General features: G+C 55.5%; 1 protein-coding gene across 1 annotated transcript; it reads left to right on the top strand.

The window, feature by feature from the left end:
* Window positions 1–4835: 4835 nt before the first annotated feature.
* On the top strand, window positions 4836–7414 carry GALR2 (galanin receptor 2). The gene is made up of 2 exons (XM_075043879.1): window positions 4836–5191; window positions 6634–7414. Exons 1-2 carry the CDS (start codon window positions 4851–4853, stop codon window positions 7412–7414), a joined length of 1122 nt encoding a protein of 373 aa, XP_074899980.1. The 5' UTR covers window positions 4836–4850.
* Window positions 7415–16595: the final 9181 nt, after the last annotated feature.

Genomic DNA, 16595 nt, shown 5'->3' on the forward strand with positions numbered 1-16595 from the left:
TGACACCCCCCCCCAAGCCCCCCAGGATCGGGACCCCCAGCCCCGTCCCCCTCCTCTGCCCCAGGGCTGATCCCCCGGCCCCAGGACCAGCCTCCCCCCAGCCCTGTCCCCCTCACCCACCCGAGACTGACCCCCCAGGCCTCCTGCTCAACCCCTGGCTAAAGGGCTGGCCCTGCTCTGCTCAGCACCAGCCAGGCAGCTGAAACTCAGTGAAACCGTGTCTTTCCTAGTAAAATAAGTGTGATCTGGGGGTGTAGGTTTGGAGACCCTAACGCAAAGCTGCTCTGCAGGGCTGGCTCTGAGGTTTTCACCTCCCTGAGCTGGCTGAACTGGCCGGAGGACGCTCAAGCAAATGGCGGCACCTTCGTTAACCAAAGCATCCCAGGAAAGGACTGAGGACGAGTCCGTGGCTGAAGGCTCAGCCGCAGCCCTGGGAAGCCAGGAGTCCTCGCAAACCCAGACGGTGCTTGAGCTGAGATGGCTGACGCCAGGCTGCGGAGCGGCAGAGGCAGATGTACCCACCCTGGTCCTCAAACAGCCCCCAGGTGCCAGTTTCTGGGAGCAGGGACTCGTCGGGCACTGCGGGACCGGTCCCCACAGGGCAATGCTGTACCTGGCCGGTGCAGGGCCATCCACGCTGCTGTGGCAGTCCTGGGGGAGCCTCTCCTTCCCTTTGTACCTTCCCGGGACACCTTCGAGCGTGCTGGTCTGGGCAGCCCTTTAGGAGAGCAGGTTTGAACTCTCCCAGGCCAAGCACTAGCCAAAATCTCCCACCTCTAGCCGCAGGATGTGTAGGGCAGCAGGGAGCACCTTTACCCCAGTCTGACTGTATACCTGGTAAAAAAAGACCCTCTGCTGTTATTTAAAAGCCCCGAACACACCCAAATCCAGGAGCACTTTCCTGCAGCTATTTAAAGGTATAAACCTGAGGGAAGCAGTGGACACCAGGTCCTCTTGTGCGAGGGGTTTAAATATTTGACTCAAGCTTGGAGATAGCTCTTTAGGGACAAACACCAAACTGTTTTCTGAATACCTACTGTCCTAAACACTTATGCAAACATAGCCTTTATAACACTGAGCATTACAAGCTGCTCCTGATATAGTAAAAGTTGAAAGATCAAGAAAATGAGAATGAGCAAGAGGGAGCCATGAGCAATCACGAAGCTTAATTAAATGTTTGATGAATTTATGATCTTGCTGAGAAGGCAGAAGCAGAGGCCTTGCCTGATAGATAGGGCCAGAAAAGATAAGAACTCCTGCCTTTGTTCCCGTCCCTGTAGATAATTTAGCTTAAATTAGCCATATAGTTTTACATCACTAATGAAAATTTAGATAATAAGTGCACTAACAAGCATTTTTAGGGACTAACGAGCATTCTTTAGGATAAGATATACCAAAACATGTAAATGCCCATACTGCGCAGAATCACCTGAGGAGGGTCAAGTAGCGGACAAGTGAGGAAGACTATGGAAGACCACCAGAGGACTCCTGAAGACCACCGGAGACCTTCAATGCACCTGCGTAAAGGACATTTGCATATGCTCATAGTTTCCCGGAAAACTAATGAATATGTACAACATTTCTTGGAAATCTAGTGAATATGTATGTAGAACATGTACTTAACCTGCACAATTAGGCCTGACAGTGTGCACGATAGGTGGAGTGATCCCCCGTGCACCCAGCGCTGCAATAAAGAACGCCTGCTTTCTAAAACTCCAAAATCGAGTCTTAGAGAGTTTCTTCAACTGGCTTTTTCGGTATCGCTCCAATAGCTGTTCCCACTGGGCTCACCCCCCCGACCTGTCTCTGCCAGCCCAGGGCTCTGCCTGCCTTTGGGGCCAGCAAGGCTGGCTGCAATTTGCTGCTGCCATGCAACAGCAAGCAGCAATTTTTGCTCCTCTCCCCTTCTGAGGGCTCAGCTATGATCTCTTTTCTCTGATTTCAAAGCTCTCCCTCCCTCTCGCGGACATGAAAGCTCAAAGAGGAAAAAGAAAACCCAAGTCCTCAAGCTGCAGCTTTCCATTGTAAATCCTTTAAGCCATTTCTGTCTGATTTGGATTTCCACTGCATCTCCCAGAGATCCACTCCCTATCTAAACCAAACTGCGTTTCAGGATGATGCTTGAACCAAGCAGACACACGTCAACTGAAGCATGTTTTACAAACAACAGCTCCTCTCTCATGGCCATGGTGGTTCAGACAGGCTTGGGTTAGGTTGGCACTGCAGCACCTGCAGTCAGATGCCCCAGTGCAAACATGTGCACGTCGCACACCAAAGGACCCACTCCAACAGCAGAACAGCCATCAGGTTTATCACAGGCACGTTTCTGCCATGCCGCCTTCCTCATATGCTGGCACGAAGCTTTGCTGCTCCTCTGGAGTCTGTAAGCGGGAGGATAAAACTGTCAACTGCTGGCTTGGTGTGTGGATTCCTGCTGCAGAGCTGGCTCTGCTCTTCCCCCAGGGCAGAAGGAGAGGAGGACAACACAAACCTGTGGCACTACATCGAGCAGAGCCTTGGTTGAGAGCCTTGCAGTGAAGTGGTGGGTCTAAGCCACCTTTGGCATCGCAGGGAGAGCTGTGAAGAATAAACCCACTGGAGGTTACCAGCTCCAGAGACTCACACCATGCACAGACCATCCCTGTGCCACCAGCCCCTGCAGCCTGGGAGGGTTGGTAGCCTTATGTGCCTTTTCCTTTTGCTTTCAGCCACCCTTGGAGACCAGATCCCCAGCCTGCTGCACCCCTGCCCAAATAACCCATCTACATCTCAGGCCAGGAATTTATTTTGCAGTTTCTGGATGGGGTATCCTCCTACTGATCTTTGCCTACAATGCCGTGGGTGGCGAGTTGCGCTGGTGTTTGGGAAGAAACTGGGTGTTTTAGTAGTCCCACTCTGCAGCACGAGGGTAGACCTGGCCTCTCTGTGAGCTGACGGGAGCTCAAGGGAGACCAAAGACATCGCTAGCATCAATAAACCCAAATGCCGGTACCTTGCTGTGGCTGTTTGAGGGCACAGGGAGCTGGGGCAGTTCCCGCAGGGTGAAAGCTCCCTGGGGCTGGGCTTTCCCCACAAGCTGGCCCTGCAGCCTCCAGGGCCGTGGCTGGGGATGCGGCGCAGCCCTCGCCGAGGGCAGAAGTGACTCCCCGAGGGCATGTGGCCAGTCTGGGACCAGGAGAGGAAGGCAGAGCTGCGCTGCTGTGTCTCAGCACCTGCTGTGCCCTGTGGGATACCTGGCATTCTGCGGCACTGCTCCTAATTGCCTGCTTTCCCCTGCGAGATAACGTCAGGAACAGAGCGTCCTCACACCACCACAAAGTGGTGTATTTGCTTCCCTGTGCATTCGCTTCCCCATGTACCTCGTCTGTGGAGCCGAACAGAAGCCGGTTTGGTGGAGCTGCTCGTGGGCTGCTGAGGGTGAAGGGGGTTCTCTGTCCCACGGCAGCAATGTCACAGGGCTGTGACTGTCCCCAGACCTCCCAGCACTGCCAGCAGGCTTAGATCTGAGCGTCCATCAAGACAACTGAGAAGCTGTGGAGTGGGTTAGGTATAGGAGTAATTGATTTGTTAAATATTTCTCTCTCCACAGGAATAAAGCGAGACAGCCTGGGGGCCAGATAAAGTGTCCTTGGAGAGCTGATTGCACCGGCCAGTCCTGAGACTTCCATCTGTGAAGGCTCTGAAGGAACAAACCAGGCAATTTTGCAGGCAGGAAAAGAAGACAGATGTGAAAAAGATTTGTTCTCGCTGCAGTGATTTACCCTGATCCCTCACCCCCTGGGGAGAAATACAGATCCTCCCGCAAACCTGATCTCGCCTCTGGGGTGTTTAGGTGCAAGGATTTAGCTGCGTACCGGACAATTTGGACACGTTTGCAGCCCGAGAGGACCCCATTCCTAAAAAAATACACGCCGCAGCCCCTGGGGTTAGACAACCCCTCTCCCAGTGACCGCTACCGGCGGGGGGGAGCAGTAAGGGAGACCACCCGGACACCCCACTTTGGGTGTCCAGCTCGGCTACCCCAGCCCACCAAAGGACATTTTACCCCGCCGGATTTACACCCCCGCCCCCCTCCCGGAGCAAACCGGGGGCCGGGCCGGGCTCCCCTCCCCGGGGGCGGGCGGGAGCCGCCGCCGCCCGGGAGCCCCCCCCCCCCCTCCGCCCGTCTCCCCCCCCAGCTCCGCCGGCGGGAGGGAGAGCGCCGAGCCGAGCCGCCCCGCACCGCCGGAGCCGCAGCGAGCGGCCGCGGGCTCCCAGCCGAGCCGGAGGAGGTGAAGGGCGCCCGGCTGCCGTGCGTCCTCCACCCCCCCCAACCCCGACCTCCCACCGTGTAACCCCGGCCGGCTCTCCGTGCGCCCCGGCGGGTCCCCCCGCACGCTCTCCGTTGCACCCCTTTTCCCGTGCATCTCAGGTACGCTCCCTGCTGCGCTCTCCGTGCACCCCCTTTTCCTTTGCATCCCCGCTGTGCTCTCCATTGTCCTCTCCGTGCACCCCCTTTCCCGTACATCCCCGCTGCGCTCCCCGCTGACTTCTCCGTGCACCCCCTTTCCCGTACATCCCCGCTGCGCTCCCCGCTGACCTCTCCGTGCACCCCTTTTCCCGTGCAATCCCTGGTATACCCCCCGTTGCTCTCTCCGTGCGCCCCCTTTCCCGTACATCCCCGCCGCGCTCCCCGCTGACCTCTCCGTGCACCCCTTTTCCCGTGCAATCCCTGGTATACCCCCCGTTGCTCTCTCCGTGCGCCCCCTTTCCCGTGCATCCCCACCGCGCTCTCCGTGCACCCCCTGCGTGCCACCCCAGTGCGTTCTCCACGCACGCTCCCCCCGTCCATCCCCGCTGCACTCCCGGCCATGAACAGCTCGGCGGTGGGCTCCGAGGTGGGCTGGCAGCCCGAATCGGTCATCATCCCGCTGGTGTACCTCATCATCTTCCTCGTGGGCACGGTGGGCAACTGCCTGGTCCTGGCCGTGCTGCTACGGAACGGGCAGGTGAAGAACACCACCAACCTCTTCATCCTCAATCTGGGGGTGGCCGACCTCTGCTTCATCCTCTTCTGCGTCCCCTTCCAAGCCACCATCTACACCCTGGAGGGCTGGGTGTTCGGGCCCTTCATGTGCAAGGCCGTCCACTTCTTCATCTACCTCACCATGTATGCCAGCAGCTTCACCCTGACCACCGTCTCCCTCGACAGGTAGGAAAGGGGAGGGGGGGGCTGAGGTTCCCCCTTCTCTGGATCCCACCCCCCCAGGCAGGAGAGGGGACAGAATCCCCTGGAACGAAGCCCTGATGGCTGCAACCTCCCAGGACTCCTGGGGGAATTCAGGAGCATTTCGCAGTTCCCCTGTGCAAGGAAACGCAACCACCAAGGATAGGGTCCAGTAGAGAGAGTTTGATTGGGACCCCTGTCCCCAGTGCCCAGCTGGAGGAAGCTTTCAGACCCTGAAGCTGTAGGACTGGTCTGCAGGCTCTGGCAGCTGAAGGGGGGATAGAAAACCAGAGAGACAAAAAGCTCAGTCCCTGCACTGCCCCTAGAAAACCAGAGAAACAAAAAGCTCCGTCCCTGCACTGCCCCAGCTCTTCCTGGGATATGTGGAGAGAGCCCCTACCCTCCCAACAGCCCACAGCAAAGCAGGCAAACCTCAAGGAGGAGAAAGACACTGGGATGTTTGAGCTGGGACACTGCTTTTCCCACCCTCCCCTTTTATTACCAAAAAGCCCCTTTCTGTGCCAGTGCTGTCCCTTGTCCTAGTGACTGTCCCAGCCTGGCCCAGGGTGGGTTTTGGCTGGGAAGCTGTGTAAAAGGCAGCCTGTTGCTCCTGCCTGTGCTTTACCCCATGCTAGCTCAGCCCCTGCCTCTGCAAGGGCTGGTGAGTTACTAACCCACAGCAAGCGAGCGGCAGGGAGCTCCTAGTGCTGCTCCGCTCAGTATCCAAAACCTGAGATGGGCTGTGGAAAGTCCCTGGGAAAGTCACCTGGGAAAGAGCTGTGGCAGCCCCAGAGCAGGGCTGGATGTGTCTTGCCATCCCAGCACGGCACTGTGCTGGCTGTTGGGACAGGTTCCCCCCCCCCCTCAGCCCCCCAGGAGGTAAAACACAGCCAGGGTCTGCCTCTCCTTCTGCATCCCACAGACCTGGGAGGAACAAAGGTGTTGAGCAAGAGGGAGCTTGCACAAGCCCCCAGACCTGGTCGTGATTAAGGAACCAGCTAATTACAGAACTGAAAATGGGTGAGACGCTGTCATATGTGCCAGCATGAGCAACACGGTGTCTGGGGATCCTGGGGACTTGCTCCTGCCTTCATATCCTCACTGCTGCTGTTGCTTGTGCCAGACAGACTGATGATCAAGTGAGGAGCTGCTGGATTAGGGAGAGGGACAGAAGGGGACCATCCCCATCTTCCCCACAAGCACTGCTGGGAGCAGAGAGGGTGTCGGGACAGGGTCAGGGGAGAGGATCTTCCTCACCCCACTATGATGCACAGGGATCCTGAGAAGCACCAGGGAATCAGGTGCGTGACTACTTGCCCTGGAAAGCTCAGATCCATCACTTTTGTCCTTTCTCCAGTCTGCGCTTGGAGCAGCTTTCTGCGCCCTCCCCAGGACTGCAGTCATGTCCCTTTCCCTTTCCTGTGCAGGTATTTGGCCATACGATACCCCCTGCACTCGAGGGAGCTGAGGACACCCAGGAACGCCCTCATGGCCATTTGCTTCATCTGGGGGCTTTCCTTCATCTTCTCAAGCCCTTACCTCAGTTACTACCAGGAGTTCCAGCTGGCCAACCTGACTGTCTGCCACCCCATCTGGGAGATCTCCCAGCGCAAGGTCATGGACATCTGCACCTTCATCTTCAGCTACATCATCCCAGTGCTGATCCTGAGCCTCACTTATGTGCGGACTATTCACTACCTGTGGAGATCCGTGGACCCTCTCCAAGACATGTCAGAGTCCAAGGTGGCCAAGCGGAAGGTCACCAGGATGATCATCATTGTAGCCCTCCTATTCTGCCTCTGTTGGCTGCCCCATCACCTGCTCATCCTCTGCGTCTGGTTTGGGTACTTCCCCCTCAATCATGCTACATACGTGCTCCGCATCCTCTCGCATCTCATCTCCTATGCCAACTCCTGCGTGAACCCCATCGTCTACGCTCTGGTCTCCAAACACTTCCGCAAGGGCTTCAAGAAGATCTTCAGCTGCCTCTTGCACAAGAGGGCAACCAACAAGGTGCACGTGGCCCAGGTGACAAACACTGTCAGCACGCTGGAGGCAGAGCTCAGTGAGGTGACCCACATCAGCGAAGCCCTGCCCAGGTGCTCTTCCGTGCACTGTAAGGTCCCAGCCCAGCCCTGGGAGGAGGCAGAGCTGGTGGGACACCAGCAGAAGGCAGATGGCTCCTTCATCACCTTCAAAGTCACCTAGCAGAGCTTCTTCCTATCCCACAGCTTTGTGGTCTCCTGCAGCATCGCAGGCCTGGGGATGGGATACATTTTGGGTTGAAATGCGTCAAATCGTACCCATTTTCATTCAAATGCACCCAGATATCATAACTGTTAAAGCGATGCTGCTGACTACAGACTCAGCCAAGCAACTGACCGTGGATCCAACAGCAGGATTTGCTTCCACCAAGCACTTGCTGAGAGCAGAGAGATCAAACCCCCAAATGAACTCTCATGTGTAATCACCTGTTCCTCTGTCAGGGACAAACTTACACCCTGTTGCATCTACACCTGGAGCCTATGGAAAGCTCTGGTCCCTCCAACCGATGCAGTGTCTGGCTGGAGTTAGCAGGGTGCACTTTTAGGGACATTTGGGAAGTCTTGGTTTGTTTGTGTCCCAGTTCAGGAGCTGTGTCCCAGGGCAGCACTGTCCACAGCCACGTGGGCACAAACCCAGCTCAGGTAGGAAAATCTGGGAGAGAAGCGTGGAAATCAGGAGACAAACCTTCCTCCTGCAGCTGGTGCTGGCTGGGCTTTCACGTCTCCCTGGGGCTTGTGGCTTGGAGGAGGTTTCCCCAAGATGGAGCACAGCTGGAAGCAGCAGCCGTAGCTCAAATGAGCATTGTACTCCAAGTATGGGACAGCTGAGGGCACAGGCCACTGCCCTGTGCTGCCTACCATGGCTCATCCCCACCATTTCGCTGCTTGCAAGGCTCTGCAGAGCATCTGGAGGTCACCAAGGACCAGCAGGGAGGGAGGCTGGTTGCAGGGGCAGCACAGCCATGGCCCCACAGAAGAGGTTGCGCTGCCAGGGGAAGCAGAGGAGGACATCAGTGGGTCAGCGCTGGGGGAGGATTTTGATTTTAATACTTTCAGACAGCTTGGGCATGGCTCAGCATCTCAGCCCAGGGGAGGTGGTTGTGGAGAAGCGGAAAGCAGGGCATGGGCACTGCTTTCCTGCAGCCGCGGCGTGGGGCTGGACAGCCGGGGCTGCGCGAGTGCTGGGGGACCCCAGCCAGCTGGGGAAGCCTCAATAAAACCCTCCACCCTGCATCCCGTGTCCAGCTCCCTTGAGACACCCCACAGTCTGCATTGGAGGAGAGGCGGGTGCTGGAGGGGTGGTGGGACCCACTGGCCCAAGGGAAGTCACAGGCAGTGGGGGCAGAGGAGGGAGTGGGTTACGTCCAAGCACATCCATTGGAGGGGGGGGGCACCGCGGCGCAAGGAATGGCACTGCGCTCCCCTTAATGCAGCTGTACCCTCGCACAAGAGGCTGACATGGCTCCTGCACCCCCACTCTTAACGCTGCAAAGGCTCCATGAGCAGCTGAGCCCTGTGACTGCCGGCAGCTGAGGGCTTTATTTAAAGACCCACCATTTTCGGTACCAGAAGAGCATCACTGGAATAGGATCAATTAACTCTTTTGAAAACCCTGTGGCAGAGCATAGCCAGAGGAGGCGGTGAAAGCGCACAGGAGCTGGGACAAGCTATCCTGAGCATCCCTGCAATTCCCAAGTCTTTACCCCAACAGCACCAAGCACCTGTAAAGATCAGGTCTCTATAAATTGTCATTAAAGGGGGTCTAAGTATGTCTGCACAGATTTCCCTCCTTGTGAATCCCCATGGCAGAGCTCCCCAGGACTGGCACGCATTGTAGGAGACTATTTCTAGCTGGGACCCTGGCTCTCCCTGGGGGTCTGCTCCAGGGTCCGGGTCCTGACACAGCCTTCCTCCACACTGTGCTGCCCTCCACCCATCCTCAGCTTGGCCTTTCTTTCTGGGAAGCTTTTGGCTGTAAAACATTTGTTTTTCTCTGCTGACTGTTATTATAACCAGATCTTCCTGCCCCACACAGAGGGCCATAAATCGGCCACTGCCTCATATCAATAAGCATTATATTTAGTCTAGCCCTGCTCACGGCATAAGTTACAGAGAACAAGCATATAAACAGCTCCATTACGTACATCTGCATTTATCTCCCCTACTGAACCCTTCCCAGCCAGGAAAAACATTGAATCAGCCATACCAACACAGCTAAAAGCCTTATCTTCCTCCCACCCTCATCCATCTCTGCTCAGAGAGCTGCAGGATCTGGCTCCAATGGATCCCCCCCACAATGAGGGGTTCAACCCTCTCTCCTGGACACAGTTATTACCTCGCCTTGGGGATGGAAATGTTGTCCCAACATCTCTGCACTGCCCAGGAACAGCGGTCCCTGTGCTGGCATGGCTGGGGGTGCAGTGTCCCCTGTCCCTTCATGCCATCACAGAAGGGACACTGACCCCCACTTCCCTCCTTCTCGCCCGCCCCAGACCCAATTTTCCATCACACCCAGCTGCACCCACATATCTCAACCCCAGATGCTGCAGGACATCACAGTGCCAGTGCTGGGGCTGGGGCTGCACCATAGGAAACCTCATGGAGTCGGTTCCCGCTTTAAAGCCCAGGTTGTTCCCCTTCATGCAGGGCTGAGTTCCCAGAGAGGACAGGAGTTGCTCCTGAGTTCATCTTTTTATAGAATTCACAAGAAAATAAAAATAAGTGGCTCACAGATGTACCAGCCAGCCAGCAAGCCTCAATCCTTGCCCCATGCCCTCATGAGAGGCTCGAAATCCACAGAGAAAGAGCAAGCCTTTGCTTTGAGCCCTGCGGAGGGGTGGATGGGGGGAGGAATCAGGCTGGTATCCAGCTATCTCATCTCACCATAGGGTGAGAGCTGGGGTGTTGGGGGGAAGAACCCAAGAGGAGGAGCAGCCCCCCAGGGCTATATTGGGGCTGCTGCTGCTCTTGCTACTGGTGTTCACTGTGACCCAGCACACAGCACCCGGCTCCAGGGGGCCCATGGGGAGCAGGGCCAGGTGGATGGGGACCAGCTATGCCCCAAACTCTTCCCCAGCCCCAAGCAGGCTCCTGGTGCCACCCCCGAGCTGGCCGTGGGAAAAGCTGGGGCCACAGCAGGCTACTGACCTCTCAAAGCCCCAGTGCCAAGCTGTGCCCAGGCTGGGAGATGACTCTGAGGCAGCAAGGCTGGGTCTCTGGGGACTCGCTTCTCACAGCTACGTTGGATCCTTCGGCAGCAGCGTGGCCACCACAAAACAGCCAAAGAAGAGGGAAATAACTCTGATGGGTGACAGCACTTAAGCTGAATCCTGCAGTCCCACCCTGGCAAAAACAGGCTCACAACCAGCAGCAGAAAAGTACTAAATTACTGTGGATTTGTAAACTCAGTTTGTTTCCTGAAAATTTTGGCATTGCGTGGGAAAGAAGGCTCAAAATAGCGTTAGCAGCTTAGAACCATGACTATCAGCCAGAGGAGAAAAGGGTCACCTTTTCAAAACAGCTCATCAAAACCATACACACTGCAGCAACATTGCCGTTTGATGCTCCCCCTTGGCTCGGCTTTGCCGCAGGCGGTTTCTTGGTTTGCAGCTTTAGGTCTTTTTGAGGAGCCCCAACATTACTGTAACACCAGCACAGCAAGCACCCCGGGACACAGGCGCTCTCATCCTATTGCAAGGCTCACATCCAGCCCTGGCAGACATGGGTTTAGAAATAAATAATAATAATAATAATCAATGGGAAAAGGGGTGGGTTTTGGAAATCCCAGGGGTCAGGGTGCAGGCTGTGGGGCACTGGGCCAGCTTTGTGAACAAGCGGCTGACTGCTGCAGGTACAACACGGCTGGAGCATCCCACGGCCCATCTGTCACCCGCGTCAGATAGCAGCAGCCTGGACGCTGGGAGAAGGTGCAAAGGACAAATAACTGTGTGCAAGAACAAACTAGCACCTATGCAACAGCCTGCCCATGGTGCCTCCTGCCCTAAATTACACAGGAGCCACCTCCTGCACTGCCCCAGGGGACACTTAGCCCTGGGCATCCCCCTAAACACACCAGCTGTGCAGCCACCACTGTACCCGATGGTCTGCCGGCATCTTCCCAAGCAAGGGCAAGGCAAGCGGGCACAATGAAAAGGATGTAACGCGATAATGAAGTAAAGCCTTTGCCAAAGCTTAGCAAAGCTGATCCCTCAAAGGAGAGGCTTGGGAACTGTCTTTAGCTGGAGAGACACAAAAGCAGCGCTGTGATGCTGCAGTCGAACACACAGAATCAGTAGGAGTGTGTAAGTGGACATGCAAAAAAGCCTAGCAAATGAAAGACAAGCAATTTTTTTTTAAGCATCACAAGAAATAATTTTGTGTGAACAAGAAGAGTGGTTTGCAGAGACTTCCAGCACATCCACTGATTACATTTAACGCAACCCCCCCAGAAAACTAACTTCACTATCTCGTTGCTGCCTGGTTCCCTCTCGCTGGTGAGTGCCAGACAGGCACTAGCGGAGTTGGGAACTGCGCTCCAGAGACACAACAGGTCCTTGGGGACTGAACAGATCCTTGGGGACTGAGACCCCGAGAGGGTCTGTAAGGCAGAGCTGGGGAGGACGTCACTGCCCTCCACCCACAGACAGACGTTTCCCCGTGTGCCGCACATGCCGGGGCTCAGCAGGGTCCAGGCACCGAATGGGGATGGCTTAAGAGAACAGTAGAAAACCAGCACGCAAAGGAAGGAGTTCAGAAGCACAGCTCCAGTCTGCACAAAGCTGCCCCCAGCCTTTCCGACAGCCTCCCAAGCCCGTGGCTGAGCCCTGCCCTAACCAATTAACTGCTATAGAGCTGCCCAGCCACCCCCAGGACCACTTTGAAGATGCATCCCAGGACACCCCTAACTCAGCTCCCAGCCCAAAGCATCGCTGTGTCCCCTTTTCCTAGACTGTAGGCACCACTGACACCGGCTCGTTTCTGGTCACTGTTCAGCAACAAGACCGCAGAGGGTGATGGCAGGCTCGGGACAGGCTCTGCACAGCACTAGCCTGGGGGGCTGCACCTCACTTCTGCCTCCAGCACCCCTGAATCCCCTCTGACTCGCCCCACAGCTCACATGGCTGCTCTCACCCCCATGCAGGAGCAGCCAGGTGCTTTGCAATGATTAGACAGCAAAGTCCAGGTTTTCACAGGTCTCTGCGGTTTGACACATCCAACCTGCCCTCCTTGTTTTATGGATCCTCATCCATCCATTGGTACATACTTATTTGTAGGCAGCAAGAGTGAAGCCTGGGCCAGCTGCTGGACCATTACGCCACTTACAGGATACTGCAGAAATAGAAAAAAGCACCCTCCAGCTTATCTGCCATTGCCTCTGCTTGTCTGAGGATGAAACCATTGCCCTCCCAACCGGCCCATGCCTCGATGAGCCCTTCACGGGCAAGCACAAGGTTTTGCTGCCAACACAAAACCACAGTGGGAAGCAACTTTGCACCCCAAATAACAAAGCATATCAGGCCCAGATGAAAAAGACAAGAGCATCATAACCTGCTGCCACTCAGCACCCTCCCAGTTGAGTGGGGATAGGCCCTGGTCTGTCCCCTTGGCAGGTTTTATCTTAAATGAACACCACTGCAAGTCCCCATGTTCCAGTTAGAGTTTAATAAAAGCAGATTCAACTGGAAGCGGAAAATAAATAGGCTAAACTCAGCTCCCATCAAGCCCAATGATGAGCAGGGAAACGAGGGGCACTTGGCTGAAACCTCAGGTTAGCGCAAGCTTTCCAGCACACAGATTTATCACCGGGGTTGAAGAAATTGTTTTGGTTTGTGGTTTTGTTTTGTTTTCAAACACTTTACCAAACTTGCTCCCCAGTATGATGAGGCAGCCAAGGGGGGTGGGGACTGAGGCTTTTGAGCCTCCCACCCTTGTCCCTGCCGTACACAGCTCCCAGCTGCAAACTGCACCAGTAGCAGCCCTGGGTGGCCGCAGGGACCCCAGAGCCGGTCCCCATCCCAGCAGGGTTTGACAAACCCCTTTTGCTACCCCAAAATAACAATTGGTGCCAAGGAAGCCACGAGAGTAGGTTGCACACCCAGACCCTGGCACATCCCCCCAGGCTGACCCACGGCAGCAAAAAAAACCCAACAGAGACACAGGGCTCCAGCTCCAAAACCCTGGGAATCAGAGACACGTCCCCCAGCCTGTCCCCATCTGTGTGAGGGGATTCACCGACAGCCAGAGCAAGACGGGAGGAGAGTGGAGAGCATTAAAACCCGCAGGAGCCTTGGAGGAAGCAAAGGGGAGGCAGAAGGGGTTCAGCCCCAGTGCTGTGGGCAGCCCCAAGTCAGGCCCTTGCCCCCTTCCCTCAGTCTGAGCATCTCTCAGCTCCACGCTCAACTCTTAGCGGGGTCCGTGAAGTGCTCAGCTATGAGAATGTCTGGAACAGTGCTGGCTGCCATAAGCGCTCTTAATTAACGTGTTGCAAAGACATTCCTTACCATAAAAAGGCAAGGAGCACGCGCAGACATTCCCCCAAGGAAGGGGTAGCTCTGGCCGAAGTGTGCTGCTGCTCCCAAAGCAGGTCTGGCTGCCGCAGCGGCTGCTTGGCGAGACTGAGAGCCCATCCACCTCCCCACGGTCATTCCCTGCACAGGGGAGAGGCAGGTGGTGTGGGAATGGTTAGAGCCAGGGCGAGTGGGAGGCTGGATTTAGGAAACAGGGACCGGGTGCCTCCGCTTTCCCTTTAGCTCAGGGAAAATGAGGGTCTTGGACTCCCACCTAAGAGCCATACACCTGGGAGCAGCAGAAGTTACCTCTTCCCCTGTGTACTCACCACCTCCAGCTCCTCCTTGCTGCGGCACAGCTGCCACCAAGCTAGGCTCTCAGCCTCCAGCAGCCTCTTAGCACCCTTCCTTCCTCCAGCTGTGGCCAGGGCATCCCTGGGTTAGAAAACAACGCAGCCAACTTGTGGCGCTGGTAACAGAGAGACCAGGAGGGAGTGGGACATTTTGCATCCCATCTCTGACTGCATCTCCCCACCTGCGAGCTGAGCAGGACCTGCTCCTCACCAGCCCAAGACTGGTACAGCTTTTCCGGGGGAATGGGCTGACAGCAAAGGCCAGAAACCCCTCTTTCAGTGTAGGCCATGCAGATGCACTCCCAGAGCCTCTGAAGAATGGGATGTAGCCCCATCCCAGACTCTAAAGGATGTCATGTATTTTCTTTGGGCTCTGGTTAGCTACAAGAGCATCAGCACAGGGAGGATACCAGCACACTGAAGCTCAGATGCTCCAGAAATGCTGCAGGCAAAGTTCCCCCCTTCCCTCCCCTGGCTTTGCCTGCAACCATTCCAGGTGAATCTCCTGTCCTGGAATTAGCTGCAATAAAACACATTTTACAGAGCCAGCCTGAGCACATCAACAAATTCCATCCACTCTCCTGGAGAAAGAAATTCAGATCAGACCACTGCAGCAGCAGAAACAGATCCAGAAAAATAGAATCCAGCTCCTTCTGGTGAATGTCAGCACGAGTATCCAGCAGGCTTGACACTGCACATAATGCAAGCCAGCAGCACTTTGCTTATGCTTAAAAACACTCTGTCCAGTGCCTGCCAGCCTTCAGAGGCTCTTGGAGTTGGCAGAAGTAAAAACAGCTAGCACTGAAGTCTTGTGTTTCATCAAGCACTTGAGATCTGAAAGCAAGAGGGAGGGTCCCTGCAGGGAGGGGTCTTGGGTCAGCACAGTAAGCATGCATGGCCAGACACATGAAAAACATCCAGGCAGGTGGGATCAAGATTTGAACCCGCACAGTGGTCCAGCTCTTGGCTGGACAAGCCTGTCAAATCTGCTGTTTTTCAGGCATTTGCCACACCACTGAGAATAGGCAGTGTTTCAGACCATGCTCAGGTCCAGGCTGAGGAGAAAGAGGTAGTCAGGGGTTCAGAAAGGCCAGGAGCTACCTGAAAAACAGCTGTCTGTGGAGGCAGCAGTCCAGGCGAGTGGTTGGGTCTGCCACAGTAGAACCTGCAGTCTCATCTAGGCTTTAACATCCAACCCCTCTGCCCTTAGTCACTTGGCCTCTCTTACCCACTGGCATGGTAACTGCCTTGGGCGGACATTTCCCAGGATGAGCAACTCTGACTTCCCCAGGGAAACAGCCCACCTCGTAGCTGTGACACCACACAGAGCAGTCTCCCCTGCTAGGAAAGGGCAGGGTCGGTGGACGCACAACAGCAGAAGGGTTAAAACACACCTCTTCACCTTTCTGCCATCTGTTCTCACTCCCCATTTCATGCTGGGGTCTGCCTTGCCCCTCTCCACCTTCCCGTGTTCTGTTTGCAGTGCCCCAGACCGGACAGTGACACAATGGCTCTTCTGCTGCTGGGCTAATTAGACACCAGTATACATTCACTCCTGTAAACACAGGCTCAGGTGAATAATAGATTTGCTCCAAACTGCAAAGTAGCAGCTATTGTGAGTGCTCCTAGCTCTATGGAAACCCTGTATTTCAAGTGTTACCATGGGCAAATAATGGAGAAGATCCCACAATAGAGCAAGCAGCAGGAGTGAGTGAGGTGGGAGCAGGAGGCGCCTCCCAGAGACCATAGAAACAACATACGTATTCCAAAGCTCCGAAAGGCCTTGGTGCAAAGATGGCGAGTCCAACTCCTGTATCAAAGCCTGCCAGTATCAATTCAAGGCACGTGGGAGAGTAGCACTTTTTCTCATGTGATGCCCATGGGTTAAACGCAGGGAAGAGACTTGGCTACTTGCAGGAAAGAGATGCATCAGATTTAACAAGACAGGAGACAAAGAAAAACACAGATGGGAAGAAGGTGCTCTGCAGAAATCAGCATGGGAACACTTCTACACATAGTCTGCCTCCGATCAATGAGGAGCAGCTACCAGTCAGGACACCATAGAGCTCCCTCTGGTTCTCACTGCTCTGTCATGACTCCACCTTGCCATCACCCTGTTTACCATTGCCTCACACAGGAGGGAGAACCTCTACTGCGACAGCTCGTGAAACTTTGGGGTAAAACATCCCCTGTATGTAACTAGACTGCATGACTGCCAGGCACCACCATTGCCAGGCACCACCATTGCCAGGCACCACCATTGCCAGGCACCACCATTGCCAGGCACCACCATTGCCAGGCACCACCATTGCCAGGCACCACCATTGCCAGGCACCACCATTGCCAGGCACCACCATTGCCAGGCACCACCATTGCCAGGCACCACCATTGCCAGGCACCACCATTGCCAGGCACCACCATTGCCAGGCACCACCATTGCCAGGCACCACCATTGCCAGGCACCACCATTGCCAGGCACCACCAT

This window comes from Buteo buteo, chromosome 13 (genome assembly GCF_964188355.1).
Source record: "Buteo buteo chromosome 13, bButBut1.hap1.1, whole genome shotgun sequence".
In the NCBI taxonomy this organism is placed as follows: Eukaryota; Metazoa; Chordata; class Aves; order Accipitriformes; family Accipitridae; genus Buteo; species Buteo buteo.